At 30.6% G+C, this 27,555-nt stretch overlaps 5 protein-coding genes across 7 annotated transcripts; 3 read left to right on the plus strand and 2 right to left on the minus strand.

Annotated features, from left to right (window-relative positions):
* The first annotated feature begins 4,186 nt into the window (after positions 1–4,186).
* LOC119602631 lies at positions 4,187–5,770 on the plus strand. Its single transcript, XM_037954245.1, has 3 exons — positions 4,187–4,722; positions 4,840–4,993; positions 5,214–5,770. The coding sequence occupies exons 1-3, from the start codon at positions 4,590–4,592 to the stop codon at positions 5,656–5,658; spliced, it is 732 nt and encodes a 243-aa protein (XP_037810173.1). The 5' UTR covers positions 4,187–4,589; the 3' UTR covers positions 5,659–5,770.
* Positions 5,771–6,260: 490 nt separating this feature from the next.
* On the minus strand, positions 6,261–7,520 carry LOC119602632 (augmin complex subunit dgt2). Its single transcript, XM_037954246.1, has 2 exons — positions 6,896–7,520; positions 6,261–6,837 (listed from the first exon to the last, which is right to left on the minus strand). Exons 1-2 carry the CDS (start codon positions 7,128–7,130, stop codon positions 6,374–6,376), a joined length of 699 nt encoding a protein of 232 aa, XP_037810174.1. The 5' UTR covers positions 7,131–7,520; the 3' UTR covers positions 6,261–6,373.
* Positions 7,521–12,095: 4,575 nt separating this feature from the next.
* On the plus strand, positions 12,096–12,790 carry LOC119602618. 2 transcript variants are annotated; one of them, XM_037954229.1, is made up of 3 exons: positions 12,096–12,247; positions 12,311–12,567; positions 12,639–12,790. In XM_037954229.1, the coding sequence occupies exons 1-2, from the start codon at positions 12,236–12,238 to the stop codon at positions 12,560–12,562; spliced, it is 264 nt and encodes an 87-aa protein (XP_037810157.1). In that variant the 5' UTR covers positions 12,096–12,235; the 3' UTR covers positions 12,563–12,567; positions 12,639–12,790. The 2 variants fall into 2 exon arrangements, with proteins under 2 accessions (XP_037810157.1, XP_037810156.1); XM_037954228.1 differs by having other exon boundaries at positions 12,311–12,781.
* Positions 12,791–13,449: 659 nt separating this feature from the next.
* On the plus strand, positions 13,450–17,796 carry LOC119602616 (U4/U6.U5 tri-snRNP-associated protein 1). The gene is made up of 5 exons (XM_037954225.1): positions 13,450–13,849; positions 14,292–15,181; positions 15,243–15,790; positions 15,853–16,590; positions 16,721–17,796. The coding sequence occupies exons 1-5, from the start codon at positions 13,588–13,590 to the stop codon at positions 17,100–17,102; spliced, it is 2,820 nt and encodes a 939-aa protein (XP_037810153.1). The 5' UTR covers positions 13,450–13,587; the 3' UTR covers positions 17,103–17,796.
* Positions 17,508–27,434, minus strand: LOC119602617 (protein-glucosylgalactosylhydroxylysine glucosidase). 2 transcript variants are annotated; one of them, XM_037954226.1, is made up of 12 exons: positions 27,289–27,434; positions 26,877–27,229; positions 26,514–26,804; positions 25,695–25,795; positions 23,531–23,814; positions 23,237–23,475; positions 23,076–23,163; positions 19,553–19,747; positions 18,350–18,518; positions 18,040–18,223; positions 17,839–17,979; positions 17,508–17,750 (listed from the first exon to the last, which is right to left on the minus strand). In XM_037954226.1, exons 1-12 carry the CDS (start codon positions 27,387–27,389, stop codon positions 17,674–17,676), a joined length of 2,223 nt encoding a protein of 740 aa, XP_037810154.1. In that variant the 5' UTR covers positions 27,390–27,434; the 3' UTR covers positions 17,508–17,673. The 2 variants fall into 2 exon arrangements, with proteins under 2 accessions (XP_037810154.1, XP_037810155.1); XM_037954227.1 differs by lacking the exon at positions 19,553–19,747.
* Between the last annotated feature and the right edge of the window lie 121 nt (positions 27,435–27,555).

Raw genomic sequence — 27,555 nt, forward strand, 5'->3', positions numbered from 1 at the left:
TGCAAAATATTAAAATTTGTTCATAGGCAGGAATTATTAAGGCTGTTAAAAAACGTATTATGGAAGATACATTGTCGTTTGGTACAATATTTCACGAATTAAATAGTTTTTTTGATCTCTAATACATACATAACTTACGCAATATTCTACAAATTTTATATCGTTGTCGATATGACACTCAAAAGAAACACGACGATCTAAGATCAAGCCTAAACATCTGATACTCTCGACGATTTATATTTCAAGATTTCTATATTAGGAGAAAAATGGGAAGGGAAGTAAGTATCTCTCACACTTGCAAAACAATTGCAATTATTTATATAATGACTGATTTATCGTCGTTCAACCCAATATTTTTGGCATTGTATAGATCTCTTTCGCAATAGAGGTTTTTCAAACTCGAACGTTTAAAATGGATAAAAAAGTGGGCTGAGCAATGTATAAATAATTGCAACTTTTTTGCAATTGTGAGGTATATTTTCCTTATTAAATACTGATGAAAACCATAATGAACACCAACTGTTGACGACTTTTGGCTTTAAAACAAGGACACGATTTGGAACATGGAATATAACATCGCTTCTGGAGCCATCGAGATTTTCTCAAATATGTCGTGAGTTCCGAAGAATAATGACACTAACAGGCTATTTGGCAATCGCTGCAGTGCAAAGGAGTACCACGTGAATTTATTGATCTGATCCCTGCTTTATATGGAAACTAGAATTAAATATGGAGCGATCCTCATGAAATTTTCTGATGAGATTTACGTTGTATAAAAATTTGCTGAAAAATTACCTTGTATGGGGGCTACGGTCAAATGAGGCCCAATGATTACAAAAATCGGCAGTACGGTTGACGATCATATAAATTATAGATCCCAGGCTTTTTGTAGAAACATTAGTATATTTAACGAAATTATGTGCTCAAAAGTGTTATTTAACTCTGCTGTTGTATGGGACCCACATAAGTGAAATAATGCACCGATTTTAAATATTTCAACACACAATCGTCTGTAGTATAATAGGAGACCGTATATTAAATTTTGTAAAATAATCTTTAAAAATGCGAAAAAGTTTATTTTTTTTATACCCTTCACCTTCGTGAGAAGGGTATATGTTTCATTGGCATGTGTATATTGTTTTGTTTCTTGGTGTATTCAGTTTTGTATGTTTGGATGGCTGTGTGTTTCATTGCCTTGTGTATATTGTTTTTGTTTGTTGGAGTACAGTTTCGTTTGTTGGTTTTACTGCCTTGTGTATTTTGTTTTTTGAGTGTTTATTTCGTTTAGCGTTGTTGTTGTTCATTTTGTTTTGCTATATATAATGATATAATCGGGAAAATTAAATAGGTACATAAATTTAAATTTTATAAAATTTATATTTTTTAAATACACTATGGTGAAGGGTATATAAGATTCGGCACAGCCGAATATAGCACTCTTACTTGTTTTATATTGATTTTGTTATTATGTACGTTTGTAACAATATTGATTTTAGAGAACAAAAAAATCGAGTTAAGATGGAAATGAATATGGAAAATTCTTATATTCCAAATTATCAATTTGGTTTTTAAAAATGTCACTAATCATGCTCTATTAAAATTCCAAAATGACGTTGTTAAAAATTTAAGGGAAAGAAAATGTACTGTTGCTGTTTCTATCGATATAGAAAAAGCTTTTGATCATGCTTAGCACGATGGAATTATACATACATATTTAAAATGATTAACATTGCTTTTGATCCATTTATCATTAAACTAATACAAAACTTTTTTGAAAATAGAAAATTCTGGGTTCAATTACAAAATGAATATTCTGATTTTGGTGATGTTAAATGTGGTGTACCTCAGGGTTCAATTTTAGCTCCTCATCTATATAATAAATTTAATAACGATTTCCCAAATTAATTTGATATTTCAACTGGTATTTTATATGCTGATGACTCGTTACTTTATACTCACGGTATCTTCCCAAAGGATACCCTAAGTTCGATATCATTATATCTAATTGAAGTTAATTGCTATTATAAATTTTGGGGAATAAAAATTAATGTGTCCATAAGTCAGGCCATTTGTTTAAGAAATGCATCTGGTAAATGTAGGAATTTTGTTGTTCCTGAAAGTAAACAGCTTAAATTGTATTTATCTTAAACAACATGCTAGAACATTTCTAAACAAAGCTGGAGGTATAAAAATTTCTTTTGGAAGAATGTTCAATAGTAAATATCTGCCACAAAAGACCAAATTATTAATTTATAAAGTAAGTATTAGGCCAGTACTACTTTATTGCTTTCTCAATTTGGTTTACGATTTCACCCACTGTAATGAAAGAATCTCAAATTTTTCAGCGCAAAATTCTTAGACTCTGTGTTAACAAACATTTTGATGATAATGATAAAAGATATTCGAATCAATATATTTATGAATTGGCAAACATTAAACCATTAGCTACATATGCTTTTGGTTTAATGAAAAGTTTTATAGACTCTGCTTCATCTGTATAATGTCTTAATACAAGATGTCATAAACGATCAGAATGGTTTGAATTGGTTTAATACCTATTACTACTCACCACTACGTTATTTGGAGCATGAAGTACTATGCATTAATAATACATTGCCAAAATTTTATATTTCCAAAATTCCAGGGGCCCATAGAGGTTGATTATTTTGTTTTTTTTACTACTTTAGCTTTAAGTTTAGTGTTAAGTACACCATTAATAAAATTTTCAAATTATGTTGTGCCGGGAGCAACCACAACACTACATTTGCATAAACTGTCAAGCTTGTTGCTGTAAACAATATTTTGTATTAAAACAAAACATAATTTTAAGTTTTCTTTATATCAGATCTGTTGTAACTTCTATATGTATGAATATTTAAAAGACTCAAATAAACTTAACTTGATTTTAGAGGACAAAAAGTATATGTCCGTCCGTTACAATAATTTTTTTCCGGCTCTTTTGACTTATCGACTTTTTTGACTTATTTACAATATCGATTATTCGAATATTTTTTTACATATACATTTATAGAAGTAGGGTTCTATAAATCGACTTTCGAATTCGAAAGTCGACAATTTTGTTCCAAAAAAGTCAATAACTCGACTATCGTCTATGAAAAAAGTCGAATTTGTAAATAAAAGTCGGAAAGTCGAAAAAAGTCGAAAAGTCGTAAAAAGTCAAAAAGTCGGGAAAAGTCGAAAATTGGAAAAAAAAGTCAAAAACTCTAAAATAGTCGAAAGAAGTCGAAAATAGTTATAAAGTCGAAAAAAATCGAAAAGACGGAAAAAGCCGAAAAGTCAGAAAAAGTCGACTGTTTATAAAATACTAAAAGTCGACTTTTAATTAATGAAAAAGTCGAAAAATCTACTTTTCATAAAATACAAAAAGTCGACTTTTAACTAAATGCAAAAAATCGAAAAGTCGACTTTTCGTTTCAACTATAGAACCCTACAAAGTATTGGTACCATGGCGAAACTAATAAGGTGAAGTCATTTCAACAGCTGATTGTTGTTTTGTCCATGGAAACTTAGACCGAAGTTGTCAAACTCTATATGTTAGATAGGGCCGTTTGCGTTTTAGGTGACGATATAAAGAAAGATCAAAATGACGCGTGGTGTGTAACTTGCAGATTGTAAAGCATGAAACTTTTGAAAAGCGCTACGCGTGTTGTGTACTTCCACCTTTACTACAAATATTTGATTTGGTCAAATTAATAAATATACTTTTAAGTTATTGTATCCTAATACATATAAAAAGCAATCAAAGAATATTAATAAAGTAGCATCACTTGAACAGCTGACTATTTTTTTTAAACTAGATAAATGAAGCAAGTTGTCAAAGTTTGTTTTGAAAATTGTTAACATTGTTTACGTCGCCATTTTTAAATTGTGTTTTGCTATTTGTTAAAATTTGTGAAAAGTTGAAAAAGTGAATTAAAAGTGGTTTTAAAGTAGTTTAAAAGTGTAATAAATTGTATAATATATAATAATATAATTAAATTGTTAATATTTTTAACTTAAAAGTAATATTTTTTATTTATGTTTTGTTCACATTGTTGTTCAAGGAAATTTTATTTTGACACAATCTTAAATTATTCCAAAAACAAAATACATGTGGTTGTTGTAGATGTTGTTGTACAACAAGAGATGTCGCTACTTTATTAATATACTTTGAAAACAATAAATAAACAGTAATGCGCCTCTCAATAATCATATTAAAAATAAAACCACAAGATATCAAAATTTTAATAAATGTAAATATTGGATGTGAATATGAGAATAACATGTTCTTTGGTACTAAATATTGTACAAATGGCATCACTAATTTCAGTCCCATAAATGTAAAATAACACAAACGCGTCGTAACCTTCTGAAAGTATAAGAAAATACATACGTGCATAGACGTATGGTGACGTGCCGTAACAACACAAAAACAATCGTAAAATGCTGATTATTAAGGAAAAACAAAATATACATAATTAATCGTAAATTAACGTAGAGATTTTTAATATTTCGTAACTATATCGAAGTTTAAAATCAAAAAATAAACTTTTTAATAGAGCACTAACAAAAAATAATATTAGCACACGATGGACGACGAAAAATTAATTTTTCTTGTTCAAGAGAAAAATGAAATTTGGAACAAGTACAATCCACTATACAAATCAATTGACAGAAAAAAGGAAGCTTGGATCGAAATAGCTCATGAAATGGAATCAACAGGTATATGCAAAGAAAAAATTAGTTATTGAAATGGTATTTGGGTACTTCCGATAGGTTGAAGGACCTTGTCTAGAAACAATGAAGTGCTTTGATGAATTATTATGTCGTTCGTTTTAGAGGAGGAAGCAATAAGAAGATGGACAAGTCTAAGGGATCGGTTCACACGAGAGATAAAGAAAAGAGAACAATCATCCGAATCTGATACGAATATACATTTCTGGCCCTACTTTGAGATGATGGAATTTTTAAGGCCTCATATATCATCTAGACCGTAATTTTGAATACATACATGAATGCTTTGGTTAAACTCTAGTTTTCAAGCTCCACACCAATATGTCAGTAATAGATACATATGTACACACATAAAATGTTCATTGAGAAGCATCAAATAAATTACCTCTTTGAGCAACGGTGGCGCACAAACTAGATTTCTCCTAAAGCTTTTAACAATTAAATATATAATTGTTAGTTAACACCTACCTATATTTCAGACTCCGAGGCAGAGGACAAAGTATTCGAATGTCATCTTTATTTAAGAAGCGTTCACCTCCACCTTCGCCAGCTCAGCATTTACCAAATACGTCACCATCTGTATCGCCAACAGCTTCACCCGTTAACTGTGAAGAGTTTACCCAAATATTTGATGATCCATTGATTGAACCACCATTGCGGCATAAAAAGTTTAAAACGTCTAATCCTGATGTTGATAAAAGTTTTTGTGAAGCTGTAGAAACTTTGAAAAAAGCCTGTGAACTTAATGAAGCTAGACATGCTAATCCTGCTGTTCATGCATTTGGGGAAATGATTGTATCTACAATATGCAGCATGAATAGTCGGAACCAAATAAAGGCTATGCAGCAAGTAACAGACATGGTGATGAGAATAAAACTAGAAGAAGATGAATTATTAGAGCATGTTACATATTCTACGCTTTAGAATATATTTCCACCTTTAAATACACACATTCGATTGTACTTACCAAAAACCAATTAAGAGGAAATTTTATTTTATTATGTATTCGAAATAAAAAATATTTTCCTACCTGATATTTGAAGATTTCTTCTTTTTAGTGTAAAGTATTGACTATAATATACCTATAATATAATTATAATAACTAGAATGACTATAATCAAGTCAAGAGTGGTACTACTTATGGACGTTAGACTAGACTATACACTAGTATATAGTCTCGACTATTGTCCATATAGCTTATACTGGTCAAATTGCATTTAGGGGACTTTAAGCTAGTTTATAGACAATGTATTTTGAGTGTAAATTCCCATAAGGAAAAGAAGGTAATTTCATTAACTTTATTTGCATTTTTTACACATAATGTTAACTTTTTCACAATTAAAGCGGATTATGATGAAACTGAAGTGTGGAATCAGTATCATCATAGGAGTCAGCACGAGATTAGTCTAAAATGCTAAAATTGCTTCAACATCATATATCTTTTAAGAATACTAGAAGCAAACATTCATGCTTTTAATAATACATACATACATAGGTATTTCATCAATTTTAAATATCGCCAAAAATGCTTTTAAAAAATATATGCAATAATCTATTAATATTTAATAAAGTTTTAATTTAAAAAAGTAAAAAGTAAATAAAACCAAGACTTAATATTATTGAACCAGCAAAACTGTTTTTAATTACTAATTTCTTGTTCCTTCTCCATAGCATCATTAATATAGCCTTCTACCTCACGTATGGCTTTCAAATTGTGTTCGGTGCGAGTTAGCAACTCATTTACAAAGTAGCCGCGTAGGATATTGACTTTTGTTTGATTATGACGAGCATTTGCAAACATAACTTCCAACTCACAGGCTAAGTATGGACCCATTTTTAGTTCTGCGACAACTTTAAGAAAATTACACTTGCGATTTCGCAGTTGTATCATATTCTCCAAATTAGCCCGTCTCTGCTTTTCCAAATATAAAATCTCTGTGTGTAACGTATTACCATCACTAATTAATTCTGGGAGCTCTGTACGCAATTTACTACTGAAGTTATTTATGCTTTGTAATTCCTTTAATAAATTAGCTGTTAATTGATTACGCACGGCTTTTCTTTCAGTGTAGTTGAGATTAATTGATGTTACTCCACTAAGATCTAAAAAGTTATACTATATACTTTTCTAGTTTTAATGATATGTTTATATTTTACTCACTTAATACTTGATCCTTTTTCTCGTTTAAATAAAGATATTCGCCAATTTTTATCAATACAATGGCCTTTTTTATTTGTTCAATGTCAGGAAGTTGTAGCTTGGTGCAATCTATCTGTTTAAGTTCCTTGACAACTAAGCGTAATTTACGCACATTGGCTAATTCTTCAGCATGTGTTTTTAATAATTGTTCATTCGTCTCCGAATTTAAAATACGCGTAGTTTCATTACAATCCATTGAAAATTCTAATTTTAATTACACAAAATGCAGACTAATGACCCTCGGCATTCAATTTTATTAATTTCTAAGTTCAATTGTTATTAAAAAAATTATTTTTTATTTAAAGAATATTATTTTTAACTTTTTCGATTTTCACACACACCACAACAGAAGATCAAATAAAGAATTTGCAAAAGTTGCCGCGAAAACATGCAACTGCGCGCAGAATTTTTCCTTCAAACTGATTTTGTTTGATGTCCCATTTAAAATACATTTGTTTGACGACCTAGGTAACTCTGGTTTGTCAAACAGCAATGTATTTTTCGTATCTCGTGTTTGCTACAAATAAATAGTGTTTGAAGCATGGTATATTAATTATAATTAATATATCTTGGTTTGAAGTAGAAGCAGCGACCCGCTGGCACAGGGTATACAGAGGCGTCACGAGCAAAAAACTATTTCCCTCTCTTTCGCACAAAACGAATTCAATAATTTTTTTTAGCTGTATTTTATATACCTCTTCTCACCAAACAATTTCAAAATCAAACAAAAGCTGATTTTAGACTTTTTTAAATGTCAAAAGTGACACCTCTGTATACTTTGTGGTAGAAGACGCGTAAAATACGAAAATATCTGAGGCGAACGTTGAGCAAAGATTTACCACCGGCCAAATTTCAGTGAGCGGCTTATTATTAGACTAGCTGCGTGTACCCTGCGTTGCCCGGGTTTCTTCGAAAAGTAAAGAAAATATTTTTCTATCTGTAATGACTTTTTTTAAATATGTAGATATCAAAAAAAATAGTTAATATATTTTTCTGCCTTTTTAATCCTTAATGTCCGTTTCAATTTAGAAATTGAAAATGTGCTTCAATTAAGAAATTTTAAGTAATTTGTAAACAAATTTAAGAAACTTTTTTTGAGAAATTCTACTGAAATCAGCATTTTCAATCACGTGTGCAGTAGATTTAAAGAACTGTTTAGTTTAAATTATGTCACACCGTACTTTGAATTGTAGTGTCCCTGGTGTAAAGAGGCAAAAGTCTTTGGGCGCATTTTATTAATTTCAAAAATACGTACCATTAACCCCGTACAAAATTTCAAGCAATTTTTTTTTGCTGTTTGAAAAAGTACATGCAATTGAAAAAACTCTGAAACGATTATGAGAAATTCTGCACAAAATCATGAAAAATTTGGGCTCATTGATTTCAAATTCCTTTAAAAAGTACAAAATTACCTTTTTTCTGTCCTAGGAAAACATGAAGAATCCTTGAATCTTGACAGAGAAAACAAAACTACTTTTAATTAGACAAACAATTTTGAGTTGTTCATTAAAGAGTAAAATCATCGTTTTTTCGTCATTGTTTCTCAAAAATACATCCGTTTATATAAAAGTTTGTTTAAAAATATTATTTTTTTTCATTAGCTTTTATGCATCCACACTAAAGTTTTGGATGGATTTAGACATCACCTATTACATCCGAAGAAATAAAGGTTTAAAGGTCAAATATCGTTAGATATACAAAAAAGTTACCTAAATAATTTTACTTATATTTAAAGTAATTTTTTTTAGAGTTATTTTTTTAAAAGAGTTATATACATAGAAATTTTAAGGGGAGATATGAATGATTTTCTAGATTTTTTTGTAGATTTAAGTTTAAAATTCGAATTTTTATGAAAAATGTAATATGAATATATTAGTTGTATTTTTTTCGAAGTTTATATAAATTTTCAGTACATATTTAAGTAGGTATAAATTTTATTAGTAGCGATAGATATAGCTAGGGTTCTATAAATCGACTTTCGAATAATCGAACAATCGACTTTTTGTCGAAAAAAGTCGAAGTCGACTATTTTGTTCCAAAAAAGTCGATAACTCGACTATCGTCTATGAAAAAAGTCGAAAAGTCGACTTTGTAAATAAAAGTTGAAAAAAGTCGAAAAGTCGGAAAGTCGAAAAAAGTCGAAAAGTCGAAAAAAGTCGAAAAGTCGAAAAAAGTCGATAAGTCGAAAAAAGTCGAAGAAAGTCGAAAAAAGTCGAAAAAAGTCGAAAAGTCGGAAAAAGTCGAAAAGTCGGAAAACGTCGAAAATAGTCGAATATTTTAAAAAAGTGGAAAAGAGGTCAAAAACTCTAAAATAGTCGGAAAAACTCAAAATAAGTAAAAAATAGTCGAAAAAAAGTCGAAATAAGTCGAAAATAGTCAAAAAGTCGTAAAAAATCGAAAAGTCGGAAAAAGTCGAAAAGTCGGAAAAAGTCGAAAAGTCGACCATTTATAAAATACTAAAAGTCGAAAAGTCTAAAAGTCGACTTTTAAATAAATGAAAAAGGTCGAAAAGTCGAAAAATCGACTTTTCATAAAATGGAAAAAGTCGAAAGGTCGAAAAGTCGACTTTTAACTAAATGCAAAAAGTCGAAAAGTCGACTTTTCGTTTCAACTATAGAACCCTAGATATAGCTACTTAAAAATTAAATATGGATAACAATGCTCCCAAGTTTTCAAAATATATACAGCCTGTGTTGGTTTGTGAATTTGATAAGAAAAATTAAATTGCCAATTGTTATTTTCTGAGTATATACAGCAGATTACAGGTTTTGAAATAAAAATAGTTTTCCGGTGGAAAATATAAGTGATGGGAGTAAGATATGCGGATCTACAACAATATATTTTTTATAAAAATTTCCATATGCTATTTTCTCGATCGTAGTAAACTACATCCGATTCTGTTTTAAAATAGTTATTTTTTTGAGGATATGCAGCGGATTACAGGTTTTGAAATAAGAATAGTTTTCCGGTGGAAAATATAAGTGATGGGATATACGAATCTACAACCGATTTTACGCTTTAGATAAAAATCGTTTTTTGATAATAAATTAAATTGATTACAAAATTTTATTTTACCTAATCGTAAAGTAAGTTAAGGACCTACAAACATTTAGAGTTTTCAAATAAAAATAAATTTTTGATTAAAATTTTAACTACCTAAATAATAATTCTCATATACTATAAGAAGTATATATCGTGAGATTTTTAAATGTAACAAAAACTGGGCGGAAAAAGGTCATTGCATTTGATTAAGATCACAACAGGACCAAAATTAGTGGTATAGGTGTATTTATTCGGATTTGATGTATTAAACATTCTCTTCTTCAAATTAACCTAACTAGCTAACCTAACCTTCCACGATAGAACTATTGTCAAGCAAAATTTCATGAAGCATGAAATCCAGATCAAAAAGTTGATTCCAAAAATACACTGTCTGTTGCCAAATTTCTTGAAAATTCGTTCTTATTTTATATTTAGACTAGAAATTTGGTGTTATAGCTGTTATTCTAAAAGTGAACATAAAAATGTGCGTAGCATCCAATTAATATCATATATAGTCATATTAATATGGCGAATTTTATGTAAATCGGTTTAGTAATTATGTAGAGAAAGAATAAAAAAAAGAGTCTCATATATATTTACTTACTTCTTATATAGTTTATAGTTCCTCCTGAGGTCAGACCTATCGGTATACCAAATTTCATGTAAGTCGGTTCAGTAGTTTTCTCTAAGTCTCGAATGAAAATTTTGTATAACAATTACTTATATAGAAAAAAGTGAGCATAAGAAGAATCGTGACGCCCAATCATATAGCCTATTATTCCACTTTAGAATAGAAGTATTAGTGTTCTAAATTTCGGTTGAGTAGTTTGGCCGTGAAAGCGTAACAGTCTTTTTCATATAATTATAGGATAGGATATAGGTAAAATTGGGCGTAGAAGGGGGCGTGGCATCGGATCAAGATCTCATATATAACCTATAGTTCTTTCCGAGCTTATACCTATCGGTATGCAAAATTTCAGGTAAACGGTTTATTAGTTTTTGTATATTGTGATTGCAAAATTGGTGTAATAATAGTTTTACAAAAATTGGGCGTAAAAAGGGCGTGGCATCCGACCCTTTGTAAATCGGTTGAGTAGTTATGCCGTGAAAGCGTTACAAACAAACACACAAACAAACAGTCTGTTTTATATATATACTCAGTGCTACCCTAAAAGCAATATAAATAAAAAACCCACTTAACGATTTTGAAGATTCTAACTATAATACATGTAACCTATGAAAAATGTGAATAATCTAATAGTTTCCCAGATATACGAAATTCCGTATTTAATTCAGGTTCAGGTAGTTTCAGGAAGTGCAATTTCCCCATTGAAAGTCCGCCCATTTTTCTCTACATGTTCACATGAATGTCAAAGTTCTTCATGTAAAATTTTAAGATTCTAGCTCTAATAGTTTCTCAGATATTCAAATTTTTCTATTTTATTCCTATGGGGGTGCCAAGCCCCCTTGATGAAAGTCCGCCCATTTTCCCCAATATGTTTAGATGAATATTAAAGTTCTACGTGAAAATTCCATAAATTTAGCGAAAGTGTTCTGTAAATTACACAAATTATGGAGAAAATTTTCGACTGCGGCGGCTTTGACATTTTGTTCGACGGCTAAGCCGAATCCGCCACTTTCAAACAAAGCCCTGTGCCAACAAAAATTAAAGACGGGACGTCTGACACTGAAAATTTCAGTGACGGCTATAAATCGACTTTAAAATAATCGAAGAACCGACTTTATCGGATAAAGTCGAGTCGATGAGATATCTTGTAAGAAAAAAGTCAAAAAGTCGTAAAAAATCGTAAGGTCGAAAAATCGACATTTTAAGTTTTTTCCAACAATTTCAATTAAGTTAAGTTATATAATTTTTATTTAATTAAAAAATATTTAAAAACATTCCAAAATTCTTCATATTTTTGCTTCAATTATGAAGAAAAATATTTTTTGTGTTTTTTAATATAATACTAACTTATTTTCATTCGAATTGAAATTTTCTACATAACAATTTTTATATTTCGTTTTACGACTTTCTATGTTACGATATACCTCCGATATATGAGATACGATATATTTCCTTTCGGAAAAAATCGAAAGCTCTATTTCAAACCAACAAAAATAACTCGGTATTGCCAGATTGTATAAATAAGATTGTCATACCGCTAATCTTAGCTAAAAAGGAAAAACAAAGAGCGGCAACACTATTTTTAGGCAGCGCATGTTTTTATTTACATTTTTTGTTTACAAAAACTCAACATGGATTCTGAGGTACTTAAGCATATTATTCTATTAAAAAACTATTTTTATCATTGAATATTTTCTTTTTTACAGGTTTCTGGCAAAAAATCAAAAAAGTCTAAAATAAATAAAAAGTTAAAGAATTTAGCCGAAGTTACTAAAAAAGAAGACACCAAAGGCATCGTGCGTAAACAGCAAGAGCTTATGAGGGTGCTACACGTAAAAAATTTTCAACTACAAAATGGAAATCTTTCCTACTTAGATTATGTGGAATTAAAAGAAGAACTTTTGCGTTTAAATGCGTTAAAGGATGTATTTAATACAATGTCAGGTTCAGCGGAATAATAATTGTATCTTTATTTATTACTTAATATACATAACATATTTTTAACACATTTTTTCTTAAAAAACGACATTTTAGTACATTATTTAGATCTAGGGATGCCAAACACCTCAAACTAATCAAATGCTGCTATTCGGGATTTAAAATTCAACTTATTACATTACAAAAAAGTAAATAACTTTGTACCTATCATAGAGGAATAAAATTGATATAAACCCAGATCTTTCGAACCAACTTTTATTTTAATTTGTTTAGGGTTGATCGCTCTAATAAAGGAGCATAAAATTTTTTCTGCAGTTTCATATTTGTGGGACTTTAAGGAAAGAGATTAATTTGTGCGCACGCTGCAGGTCGCAATTCTCAAGATAATTTGATGAAATTCGGCACATACACTTCTTTTGACCCAAGGACGAACGCTATGTTTGAAATCGTTCAAATATTTGTTTGAAATCGGTCCAATATTCCGCCTAGCCCGCATACAACCGTAACCCTAAATAGGGCTTTTGAGTTTATAACCATGTTAAATGTTGTAGAATCTATACAAAAATCGGCAAATCTTGGTTTTATATAAATTTAAATGATACAGCCGATTTGCATAATGATCGAGCCACATTTGACCCTAGCCCTCATACAAAGTCCCCTTCAGAAAATTACTTGAAGGTAAAAATTCACTTTTAAACACTAGTACCGCGATGAAATTATGCATAAATAACTTTAACGTCTCTTTTAGAAAATCACTTTTTTGGGGACAAAATGTTAAAATATTTCGCAATTAAGGTAAATGGTAAAATACTCCCCGGCGTAGGGTTTCATATGGCGGCCATGTCTGACTATACATTCTTACTTGTTTTTTATTTATGTTTTGACAACATTGAAATTTTAGTACAGCTGTCAGACTAATGGTACATACATACATAGGTTTGACAACCCTGTTATACTATTATCAAACTAAACGTTTTGTGAAAAGAAAAATAATTTATATTTTTGTGAAAAGTAAAAAATATACGTATATTAAATTAATTAAATTATGGGTTCATCTACAACCGGCAAACATAAACATAAAAAAGAAAAGAAACATAAGCGTCACCGCTCAAGATCTCCCAGAGAGCTTCATAGTGGTGATGAAGAACAAATCGATTTGACAAGCGAAAAATCCAGCAGTCGCCATCGTCACCACAAACATAAGAAACACAAGGAGCACCATCGTGAAAGACAACATAAGCGACGTGAACGAGATCGTGAAAATCGCAGTGATGAAGTGATTGCTTTGGCCGAGTCTGATTCAGACAGTAAGTGAAAAAGTGCAACATTTATACTTACAGTATAATTATAAGTTAACTGTTGGTGGGATGACAGGAATTTCCCCAAAAAGGGAAAGGTGTGCAGTAGTTTCCAAGAGATTTGATAAGATGTCTAAAACTAAAGCGATTATTTTTCCAATATTGTTTTTATATTAAATTTTGTTTATATATTAAAAATTTATTGCAAGACACTCATCTCTTCTCGTCTGCACACTTTTTACTTGGACAAAGATAAATCATCGCATTTCCTTTTATTCTTTTACAGGCATTTTCAAAAGGTTTGGAAAGTTGCTATGTATATATTTCCATACTTGAATGGAAACTATAATGGTTTTGACTTAATAAGATATATCGATAAAGCGATTCTATAGATATATCGATAAATATATCGATAAAGCGATAAAATATTGATGATACATTTAAATTTCAGGTTCCGACTGCATAGAAGTTCCCGTAGATTCCAAATCCAACAGTAATAGCGAAGGGGAACGTAGTGCACCTCCACCTCCTTTGCTATCGAAACATGTCGATTACGAGGAAGAACGTCGTCGACGAGCTTATGAGAAAGAGAAAGAAAGGGAACGTGAGTATGAAAAGGAAAGAGAACGTGAACGTTACAAGGAACGTGATCGAGCTTACGAAAGGCCGCGGGAAAAGGAAAGAGAACGTGAGCGTTATGAGAAAGTACGAGAAATCGAAAGAAGACGTGAAAGGGAGAGTCGTGATGAAGAAATGGAACGCGAAATGCGAAAGGAACGTGATAGAAAACGGGATAGGGAACGTGAATATGAGAGAGAATATCATTCTAGACATCGTTCTGAGAGAGGAGAAAGAGATCTTGATTCTCCAAGGGATGCCGACAGATACAATAGGGACCGTTCATCCGAAAAAGATAGACATACAGAAAGGGATTTTTCACCGATACCAGAAAATGGTGCGGGCGATTGTCTTTCCATAGAGGAAACTAATAAATTAAGAGCTAAATTGGGTTTGAAGCCATTAGAGGTAGATTCTGGGCCGTCTAAACCCTCAACTTCTGCGGCGGCCGCTGAAGCAAAAAAACCAGGTGAAAAAGACCTTTCGTCCTATAAAGATGAATGGGGAGAATTTTTACACAAACCCGCGGAAGACCTTAAAGAGAAAGCTAAGGCAGAAAAAATGAGAGAAAAGCTGAAACAGAGGAAAGAAAAACGTTTTTTGGAAGAAAGACTGGCTCACATCAAGACTCTGGGTGAGTCGGACGACGAAGTGGATGATATCAGTAAGTGGGTGCAGCGTAACAAAAAGGTAGTGGATGAAAAAAAAGCAGCTGAAGAAAGGGTAAAGTAAAACTTTCATATTTACCAAAAGTTGCACAACTAACATTATCATATATTATTAGGCTAAAGCTTTGGAGGAAATGGATCAAGAATTCGGCGTAGACGATTTAGTAGAAAAGGAAAAGGCTGAAGCGCGCCACAAAGCTTACACAGAAAAACATCTAAAGGGTCTTAAAGTTGATCATGATATGGATGAATTTTCTGAGGGAAAAACTATAATTTTAACGCTTAAAGATGCCGATGTTTTGGACGAGAAAGAAGGCGACACTTTGGTCAATGTCAACATGTTAGATGATGCCCGTTACCGCAAAAATGTTGAAAACAAAAAGAAAAATCCTTTGTCTTACGGTTACAATGTATACGAGGAACAATATGATGAACTTGGAAACTCCATCGAAAGAAATATATTGGAAAAGTACGATGAGGATTTGGATGGAAATAAATTGAAAACGAAAAATTTCGTAATTGGCGAAAATTTAGATGAAGAACGCGAACATCGGCGTAAGTTATTGGAAATTAAAACAAAATTAGCGGGCAAACGTTTGGAAACATTAGCCGATACACAAATCACTTTGGCATCCGACACATTGTCGGAAACGGAAATGGCTAAGTAAGTGTGAAAAACAGATATATTATAAATTAAATAAAACATTATCATGTTTTTTTTTTCAGATTTAAAAAACCTAAAAAGAAAGTGAAGAAATTGAGACAAAAACTTAAAGCTGATGACTTACTCCCCTTATCGGAAGACACTTCCCATTTTGGTAGTCGGGGAGGGCGGCATCGAGATCAAGACGAACCCATGGATTCAGATATAAAGATTGAAGAACAAGATGAAGATCTCGAACGTATGCTCTCCAAAGCACGCAAACTTAAACAAAAGGAAAATATCATTAAAAAATCATTGCCCAACATCGAAACTATTAAACCAGAAATAAAATCTGAAATCGAAGATGACAACGCTATGGATTCGGAAGTTAATCGTGATGCTCACATCATTCTTAATGCCACAGCTGAATTTTGCCGAACATTGGGTGATATTCCTACGTATGGTATGGCCGGCAATCGTGACGAAGATTCTAATGATATGATGGACTTTGAGACAATCGAAAATGCCGAAGAGAGATTAGGAGATAACACCGATGATATGATAGAAGCCAGTCATGGTACTTGGAATTCAGTAAATCCCGATGAAGTGAATCAGCCTGCCGATTTGGATAATATTGTTGATGAAGTAGAGGAGGTAGCTATATTGGATGAAGAGCCAGACGTGGGTGCAGGAGTGGCAAATGCATTGCGTTTAGCTTTATCTAAGGGTTATTTAGAAAAAGAGGATCTCAATCGACCAAGTAACTCTAAAATGGCACACTTACAGGCTAAAAACTATTCGATTGAGGATAAGAACACAGCGTAAGTATATTTTTAACAACAAAATGATAAAATCAAATATTCGTATTTTATTCAGACACAAATATAATTATAATTAAATTACTTTTACTCGATTTGCCAATAGTTTTATCTAAAGTATTTCTATTTTTAGTGAAGACGATAAATTTGGTCGACGAGATCGTTTTCATGCTGGTCCCATTATGGACTTTAAAGACAAGAGCAATTTCAACCCAAACGTAAAATTGGAATATATCGATGACAATGGTCGGATCTTAAATTTGAAGGAGGCTTTCCGGTATTTATCACATAAATTCCACGGCAAGGGGCCAGGTAAAAATAAAATTGAAAAACGCCTCAAAAAAATGGAACAAGATGGTCTAATGAAAACGATGAGTTCAACTGACACGCCACTGGGTACACTGACCATGTTGCAACAGAAACAAAAGGAAACCAAAACGCCGTATGTCGTTTTAAGTGGTGGCAAACAAACGTCGAATAATGTAGCTGGTTCAACTATATCGAAGTTTAAGTAAATGTAAACAATAAATACTCTGCTTGGGCACTATAATCTACCAAATCCCCACATTACAATAGTTATAAAGCATACATATATAGATTTAGCATTTCGCATATTCATTTACAAGCAAAACAATTCAGTGGATCATTATAAAGAATGAATCAACATTTGTCCATACTACGTTATAAATGTTTTAAAAATTGCTAAAAATAAATTCTATATCAAAAATTTGATTCTTTCATAAGATAAACCAAAATAACAAATTGATGTAAATTCTGAAATTGTAATCGAAATTGAAATTTTAGGACAATTTGCAAAACGGGAAGTCACAAAGCGATGCTTGATTAAAATATCTTGATATTGATCCGCTGGAATTTAACCAAAAAGAAAACCCCAATAAATATACAGTTTAATTGCAATAATATTTTTTAAACTTTGCTCTTCTATAATAAAGATACAGCCACTTTTAGTAATTTAACCTATACTTTACACTTCTATACTATATCCGTTCAATATTATATGTGTCACTTGCAATTAAAAAAATTATAATTGTAATATTTAAGTAAAATTATTATAATTTTTAACATCTAATATGTAAGATGATTTATTCTTTTGGCTACTTTTGTTATAGTTTGTATTGTTATGAATTCAGTTTGGAATTGAACTATAAGTTAAACAAAAATAAATGAAAAGAACCAAAATAAAGAATATTATTAAAAGTCTTTTAAATCCAATAAAAATTCGTAACTCACTTGAAAATCCTTCATATAAACTTGAGGACTTATCAGATCCAACTATAATCTCTAAAGGATGTTTACCCAATTTCAATAACTTTAGAATGCTCCCTCCATTTTTAACAATCAATTCAAAGGAAGAGTTAGCAAATTTAATACCTTTTAATAAGTATATTTTAAAATTATACGCCAATTTCAGAAATTTATTTTTATGCGTACCTTTTATAGTTAATTGCTTCGTGTTATTCATAAGATAAGTTTGTTTGATAATCATTTTTGATGAATTATTTTCCAATTGAAATCTTATACCACCATAACCATGTATGATTGCTTGAATAAATCCACCAATACCAGTTAGAAAATTAGCGGAGCCTTCAAAACCAAGTTTTGTTTCACTCCAAACCTACAATTGGTTTTTATTTATATATTAGAAAAGAAAACATTTTTAAATTAAAAACATAAAATGATGAACGTCAATATGTTAATTACTATTTTACTTACAAGTTATTTCTCAATTTTAAAAATTTACCTTAAATTGTGGCCGTACATAATCTCTGTAAGCCTTTTCAAAGTATTCTCCAGCTTTCGACGGTAAATCAACATCTAAATAATTAATAGAAAACATTGACCATGTCATAGCTGGACCTGAGCGGCGAGTCACATTTTCGTACATTCGCAAATCATTTAAACGCGTTAATCTAAAAAAAGTGCACAATAAAAAGTTATTTTCTAAATATGTAAATATGTAGGTACATTACAGGGGCCCAAAAATTTCGATTTTGTTTGGATGGGTCTTACTTATTAATATCTAAAACTTACTTGTGCAAAATGTTAGCCCTATCGGAAAATGGGAACCCGCGAAGGAAATCGATTGAAAAGTAAACAATATGACTTTTTTGGATTTCATCAAAAATTGTGCCATTAAAGTTATATTATCATTTTTCGACCTATTAAAATATTAATTAATAGTGACAAATAACGAAAGTTATAGGCATTTTCATTCCACAAATATGTAGCAAAAATTACTAATTACATGCAAAATATGATTAAATAATGCAAACAATTCATGATATTTAAAAAAAATTGTCAATAATTTTATTTGACGAAATGGTTATAAAAGATAATTTAAAGGGCACAATTTTTGAAGAGATTAAAAAAAAGTCCGGCACGTGTTCCTGCTATCCGATTGTATAAAACTTTTCATCAGTCAATTTTAGACAGTAATGAGCAAAATGAGACCCATCCATGCAAAATTCATATTTTTTGTGCACCTCTAATGGCATACATACATACACATGTATGTATGTATGTATGTATGTATGTATGTATGTATGTATGTATGTATGTATGTATGTATGTATGTATGTATGTATGTATGTATGTATGTATGTATGTATGTATGTATGTATGTATGTATGTATGTATGTATGTATGTATGTATGTATGTATGTATGGTATGTATGTATGTATGTATGTATGTATGTATGTATGTATGTATTGTATGTATGTATGTATGTATGTATGTATGTATGTATGTGTGTATGTATGTATGTGTGTATGTATGTATGCATGTATGTATGTATGTATGTATGTATGTATGTATGTATGTATGTATGTATGTATGTATGTATGTATGTATGTATGTATGTATGTATGTATGTATGTATGTATGTATGTATGTATGTATGTATGTATGTATGTATGTATGTATGCATATAATTTCTATACAAACTTTTGCATGGGATATTGTAATGGATAACCCAATAATATGGTATCTGCTTGTTTAACTTGATCACCAGGCTTATAACCTATATATTGAGGATGATAATCGAGAACGTTATCATACAAAATGAATATGTTGTTGGCAATATTTAACCAATCCAGAGACGACACGTTTGCATAAGGGTCACATGTTAAGTGTGTAAATCTACATAAATAGATATGTATTTAGTTTTTAGGTGATAACAATAATGATGCAATTCTTTTGTCAAAATGTCCACTTCTTCATCTAAATACATTTAATTTATCTGTATCTGAACACACCAAGTTTGGCGATATTTTCTACAATATAAAATCACCCAATTTATTTTAAAACTTATTTAATCAAATGATATAATAAAAAACAAGTAAGGGACCGAGTCTAATATACCTTTCACCATAGTGTGCCTTAAAAAACAGTTAATACATATTTTATTACAATTTATTATATTCTTTTTAAATTATTTTATTTTTTAATATAGTTTTTTCTTATAATTATAACTCCACTGCTTATATCTCCGATGGACAGAATTTGCTGATTTTAAATAGGGAACTTCTCGAAAGTATGTATGATAGAATTATTAAAGATTTTGCTCCCGTAACAGATACATGGATTAATCGGACAGACATGGATTAATCGACTTCGCTATCTCTAAGATCCAGAATATATATGTTTGTATGGAGGAAAATAAGGTGTCAATGTTCCCAACTAAAATCAAAGTTTAATTGATATTAAGATTCCATTTCTCAAAGTTGTTGTCCTGGCGTCAATGTTTGGTGAGCTGAATCAAAGGATAAAAGGATCCTTTTTTGAGGTTTTTATTATTTTTTTCATATTTCTTCCAAAGGAAGAAATTTTGGTATCATAAGAAAGGTCCTTAAGAGAAGTCAAAATTTTCAAATTTTTAGGAAAATTTTCAGTTTTTTTATATTTTAACACAGATGAATTTAATTCGTTGAAATTAATACATAATAATCATCAATAAAATTTGCTGAAACGGTTTTTCCATTTGCCAAAATTTGAATTTATCGAAGCCTACTTACGCTACCTAACGTATATACTTTATAGAGTCGGAAAATTATATTGTGGAAAAAAGGTGCAGGTTATAATTAGAGGAAAGATATTAAAATGGAATTAAACAAAATAATTATAATTATGTATAATTACATTACTCATACAAAAATCTTTTAAAGAGATATTTTATATCAAAATATGTGTGTCAAATGACTCAATTTTGAGGAACACCTCTTAACCGTATGTGCGAATTGTAAAAATTTCAATTATTTTCAAAATATATAGAAATGTACATAGAAATTTGAGATTTGTCTCCCAGTAATTTTGGTCTTTATTAAGCATTCATGAATATGAGGATTTAACTTTGCAAATTATTTTTAAGTAAATTGTAGGTGCCGATATTTTCATATTCAACCGCTGACAGGAATCTTATTCACTTTATTTACTAAGGAGGATTTACAGTACAATACTTTGAATTAATACTTATCAGAGTTTCATTGTCTTTAACATAAAATCAAATTTGTTGTCAAAATGTATTGAACAATTTTCATTCATGTATTATGAAAAGTATTTTTTTGGTTTATTTTCAATTTCAAGTGGCTTACAAAGAAAATTATGGTGAAAAATAAAAGAAAATTAAAATTAAAATCCAAAAGGAAATTATAAATAAATAGTGCATTTTGTGAAAAAACTGATTTTGAAAAAGTTTAAAAGACTCAATACATTTCTAACTACAAAATGTTTTAGATTTTCAGATTACAATACATTTTCAAACAAGTAAGAAATTATAGTCGGGCGAGGCCGACCATATAATACCCTACACCTGTTACAAAAATAAAATGTGATTTAGTTTTCATAATAAAGCTTTTAAGTTGAATTTCTCCTTGCCTTGAATTATACTTAAGCCATTTATTGCTGAATAAAATTATGGACCTTTAAGTCAAATTTTGAAGGGGGATTTGTATAGGGGCTATGGTCAAATGAGACCCTATAATTATAAAATTCATGAGAGTCATCATGGCTAGTATAGAACTTGGTTTTGCAGCTTTTTGTCGAGATACGAGTATATTAAACATAATTATAAACTTAAAATCCCTATTCGTCGGGTTCAGTTGTATGGGAGCTAAGTGAAATAATGGACCGATGTTAACCATTTTCAATAGGCTTCGTCTCCGGTACCATAGAAGATCATCTGCCAAATTTCATTGAATTATCTTCAAAATTGCGACCTGTAGTTTGATTAAAAGGTTTAAAAGCCCTATTCGGGGGTTCAGTTGTATGGGGGCTAGGTGAAATAATGGACCGATGTTAACCATTTTCAATAGGCTTCGTCCCTGGGACAATGGAAGATCATGTGCCAAATTTCATTGAATTATCTTCAAAATTGCGACCTGTAGTTTGATTACAAGGTTTACAAGCCCTATTCGGGGGTTCAGTTGTATGGGGGCTAGGTGAAATAATGGACCGATATTAACCATTTTCAATAGGCTTCGTTCCTGGGACAATAGATCATGTGCCAAATTTCATTGAATTATCTTCAAAATTGCGACCTGTAGTTTGATTACAAGGTTTACATGGACGGACAGACGGACGGACATAGCTAAATCGACTCAGAAAATGATTCTAAGCCGATTGGTATACTTTAAGGTGGGTATAGGACCGATATTATTGTGCGTTACAAACATCAGCACAAATCCAATATACCCTCCCCACTTAAGTGGTGTAGGGTATAATAACACTTTGTATTAATACAAAATCACATAACGTAAAGTTCCTTTAAAAATAGTTTTTAATTACTTTCAATATATTTATGTACTTTAGAGGGGTCCAAAAATATCGATTTTTCTCAGATGGGCCTTATTTTGTTCATTAGTATCTAATACTTAATTATAATTAACTTTTCTTGACATTTCGTCCAAATCTTATCATCTAGAGAAATTTATCTATCCAACAAGGTACAAAACATTTATATCAAAGGACAAACAATAAAGTTATTGACAATTTCCCAATCCATTTATTAAAAAATCATCCATTTTTGCATTGTTTTGTCGTCGTTTAGCATGCAGAAGTGATGTAAACAAAAATATTTACACAAAAAACGAGTAAAATATAAATAATTTTTATTTTACTTGTTTTTGCAACATATTTGTGAAAAGAAAATAACTATAACTTTATTATTTGTAGCTCAATATTAGTATTTTATACCTTGTTGGAAATATAATTTTCTTTAGAAGATAAGATTTCGTTAAAATTTTAAGAAACTATAATTTTAATGGCACAATTTTTGAAAAACTTAAAATTAGTCCTATTATTTACCAATTTTATATTTTTCAATCGATTTCTGGCACGGGTTCCCGTTGTCCGATTTGGCTAACATTTTACACCAGTTAGTTTTAGACATTATTGAACAAAAAAAAGACCCATCTGAGCAAAATTGATATTTTTTGACACCTCAAATGTACATACATACATATTTATTTACCTGGCAAATTCAAATGCTTGTTTAAACACCACATTTGTGTAAACATTGTCATCAACGTTTTCATGATCTTCATCAGGACCCATGACATCTTTAAATAATTTTTAAAAATTACATTTATTAAACTTAAATAGCAAATAGCCTATAAATTATTATTTATCTACTTTGAATGTGAAATTGTTTTGTTTTTTTCTGCCATGTGACACGACTTTGCAGAAATTTTGCTATCTCACGAACCAGTGGCCACGCTGTATTACAAAGCCAATCACGTTTGTAGGTGGTTGCGTAGAATTGTTGCAAAGCAACAGCTATATCAGCTGAAATGTGTATTTCCTGCGTGGCCACTTCAGGGCAACATGGATTGGTGGCTTCTGTACCAGTATATGCACTTTCCCAAGGAAATCTATGAAACATGTAATTGTTAATTTTTTTACTGAGATCAGTTGGATTTTAGTGACCTTGCACCGGTGTATCCCGTTTTGTTTGCATTATATAGAGCTCCTTGTAAGTGCTCCAGGCGATACTTGAAAAGTTCTTGTGACCAAAGGGGTTGAAGTTGTGTTACAGCTGGCAGCATCCATATTTCAGTATCCCAAAAATTATGGCCTTCATAGTCAGCATCCAGTTGACCACGTCCTAAACCAGTGGGGCTTAAGCCAAAGTAGGGGTTATTTTTCTGATTAGTGTCCAAAGAGGGCAAAGAGTTGGCCATGTAAAATATGCCGGCATTGATGATTTGAGACTAAATAATTTGATACATTTTTGTTGAGTAACACAAAAAATTCGTCGTGCATAAATCTTTGTAAATTTTGTTGATGTAAAACTTTTAAAGACGTTTTACTCTAAACCGATGAAATTTGGTAGTCTTGAGTACAATTGATGACAACATAATATTATGTTCGAATATTCGAAATTAAGTTCGAAAATTCGAAGTTATGTCCGAAAAATTTTGTATGCGTTAAAATTATTCTTTGAGTCCAAAAAAATAAAAAAAAAATCGATAATTCGAACTCATGTTCGAAAAAAATTTAAAGCAGATAAAACCAGTTTCCCTGGACCAAATTGGCTGAAATTTGGCAATGTTAAGTACAGTTGATGACGCTTATTATCTTCGAATATTCGAAATAAAGTTCGAAAATTCGAAGTAATATTCGAAAAATCTGTTAATTTGTCAAACTTAATTATTTTAGTTTCCTTTTATTTATTACAGTTCTTTTAATTCTATATTTGCTTTGACATGACAGGTGACATGACAGTTTTAGACATATGTAAGTCTAAAACTAGAGATTAAATGAAGAAAAACTGCGTTCACACGTGATTTCGTGATACAGTTTCCTTCTAAAAGGGACTTTAAAATTTCAAATGAGCGCAGTTAAAAGCAAGTAAGAGTGCTATATTCGGCTGTGCCGAATCTTATATACCCTTCACCAAAGTGTATTTAAAAATTAATTTTCCCGACTATATCATTATTATAGCAATAGCGAAACATAATGAACAACAACAACGCTAAACGAAATAAACACACAAAAAAATACACAAGGCAGTAAAACCAACAGACATCCAAACATACGAAATTGAATGTACCAAGAAAAACAAAACAAAAACAATATACACAAGGCAAAGAAACACACAGCCATCCAAACATACGAAACGAAATACTCAAAAAACAAAAACAAAATACAAAGGCAAAATACAAAAAAGCAGTGTTGTTGTTGTTTATTTTTTATGAAATTTTCAGAGGTTTTCTCGGATTTTTGCTTATCTCTCCGTTGTTTATGAACGGATTTTGCTGATTTTAAATAGGAAACTTCTCGAAAGCATGTCTGATAGAATTATTGAAGATTTAGATACCGAAGATATCTGGGGTCTTCAGAAAACTGATTTCAACAGACAGACGGACATGGCTTAATCGACTCCGCTATCTATAAGGATTCAGAATATATATACTTTATGGGGTCGGAAAACTATATTTTGGAAATTACAAACGGAATGACAAACTTATATATACCCTTCTCACGAAGGTGAAGGGTATAAAAAAATGATATAAATACTTTTGCTAATCCTACTATGCCAAATTTGGTGCCAAATGACCAATTTGTAAAATATTTTGTGTTATTTTAAATTTATTCTATCAGAATCAGAAAATATGCTTAAATTTTTTTTGATAAAAATAATATTGAAAACCTAAATACATATTAAAGAATAAAAAATGTAACAGACATTTTTGACATTTTTATCCTTATAGTATAAAATGGAAATAATGAAAAATATTTTCCAACTCTTCTTGTTCTTTTTATATCAAATTTGGCATTGTTTAATCAGTAGAAGAATTTTAAAATATTTTTTTGAAAAATGTACTTCTTTAGAACTTTAAAGTCCTATAAAAAGAACACAGGGTACGAAATGAAAAACAAAAAACGCAATTTTTCTCCATTAAATTTATAGTTTCAGATGTATATCACCCGGTTCGAGTCTAACGATTTTTCTCTTTTTGTAGGACGGTGATATATATATATTTAATTTAAAAAAAGGAAAATTTCGATTATTCGGTTAATCAAAATAAATAAATCGGTATTTGTTCGAATAATAAAAATTATTTTATGAAATATTTAATTTACTTACCAATTCCATATTATCTTCTACATTAATTTCAAATTCATTCCAAAACTCCTGCCATCTAAACGTATGTTTTTCGAGAAGATCTTTTGCCTGTAAACTAAGAACTTTAAAACTAAATATGTTAGTAACAAGTAACAGTATTAAATTCGGCCATGCCGAATCTTATTTGTATACCCTTCACCATTGTATTTTTAAATTTGTTTGCAAATTTTTTAAGACTTTTTTGAAATATTTTTAAAAATAATATATATGTATGTATGTATGTATTAATTGTTGAACATTTCATATGTAAATATAAAATTTCCCACCCCCTATAAGGGATTTGATTATAATCTTCTACTGTTGCACCGAATGAGTTGAAATTTTTTCTACATTTTTGATTTTTTTTCAGGAGCGTTTTTATTGGTGAGTGATTTAAAACATTTCAAATAAAATTGGCCGTGATTCGGATTCCAAAGATATCTGGGGGCTCCAAAAACTAAATTTAATAAACAGACCCCCGAACACAATTTTTAGTATTAATATAGTAAGTTAAGTAAAAAATTAGTATAACCCTAATATATGTATGTACATTGGAGATGCCCAAAACATGCCGATTTTATTTGGATGGATCTTATTTTGTTCATTAGTGTCTGGTGTTAAATTTTAGTCCAATCGGATAACGGGAACCCGTTTCGGAAAATTGTCTATATATCAGTACTTTTTAAGCAAAACTATTTGTTGAAATTTCAAATAGAATGACAATTTATATATACCCTTCTCATGAAGGTGAAGGGTATAAAATATATGTTCCCGCATGTATTAGTATATATGTATGTATACCGTTCTCAATTTCCGTAAGAGCCACTGATTTCTTCAAATCAGCCGTTAATACAAATCTATAATATAAATACTTCTGAGCAAAATTTAGTTTCAGAATTTTCTTATTGTTTTGGAAGTTATCACTAAAGGCCACATAAAGACAAGTACGATTTGGTTGGAAATACTCATTTTCCACTACTTTAGTCGTAGCTTTCACCATTGTTATATTACTTAAATGCGAGTTTTCAAGTATTACATCAAACGCTTGGGTATTTCGACCAGGATTTTGATGTAGTTCTATTGTTATAGGTTCTGAAAATATGTACATATATGTATGTATACCCATTAAATTAAAAAATAAATTAAATAGTAAATCACACCTACCTGACGCCGTCTTTCTTATTACAGTCATCTCGTATACTAGGGCCCTGTTAAAATAACGATGCGCGTAAAACCTTTGCTTCAAGACCAAGTTCAAACTTGTGTAATCTTCCACCCATTCATAAACGCCCTCATACAAATTCATTGTATATTCAATATTATTGTGTTGGATATATGTGTTAGTTTGGGTATTTAAAATATGGGCCGTGACATTTAGCCAGTTTGGTAATCGAGCACGTCGGCTATTACCCTTGTAGCCATTGTAAACACCGTTAATGTATATAGCGTCACCAAAGATCGTAAATCCCAAGTGACCATTTGACAAAGAAGGCATAAAATTTAAGTCATCGGGAAGGCTTAAAAGTAGTCATTATTAGTAATTTTAGTGTGGAGAATCTTTAACCTACATACTTACCTATTTGGTTTAAGTAGAAATCGTGTATCTGTTTCCAATGAACTTTTAACAATTTCCAAACGAAAATATAACAAAAATAAAATTGTAAAACATAATCGCATAATGAAAGCTTAACTGCGTGTACTGAACTGAACGAATGAATTTCGAATGAAAATGCAACTGAATGCTTACTTCAGCAATTGTTTTTACTTGTATTTTTAAACTGCTGATAAAAGAAATGTATGATGCAATAAAGAAAAAAATAAATTTAATCATAATGATTCATTT

This window comes from Lucilia sericata, unplaced genomic scaffold (assembly GCF_015586225.1).
Source record: "Lucilia sericata isolate MDLA Ls3-8-SP2 unplaced genomic scaffold, ASM1558622v1 Contig000245F_arrow, whole genome shotgun sequence".
In the NCBI taxonomy this organism is placed as follows: Eukaryota; Metazoa; Arthropoda; class Insecta; order Diptera; family Calliphoridae; genus Lucilia; species Lucilia sericata.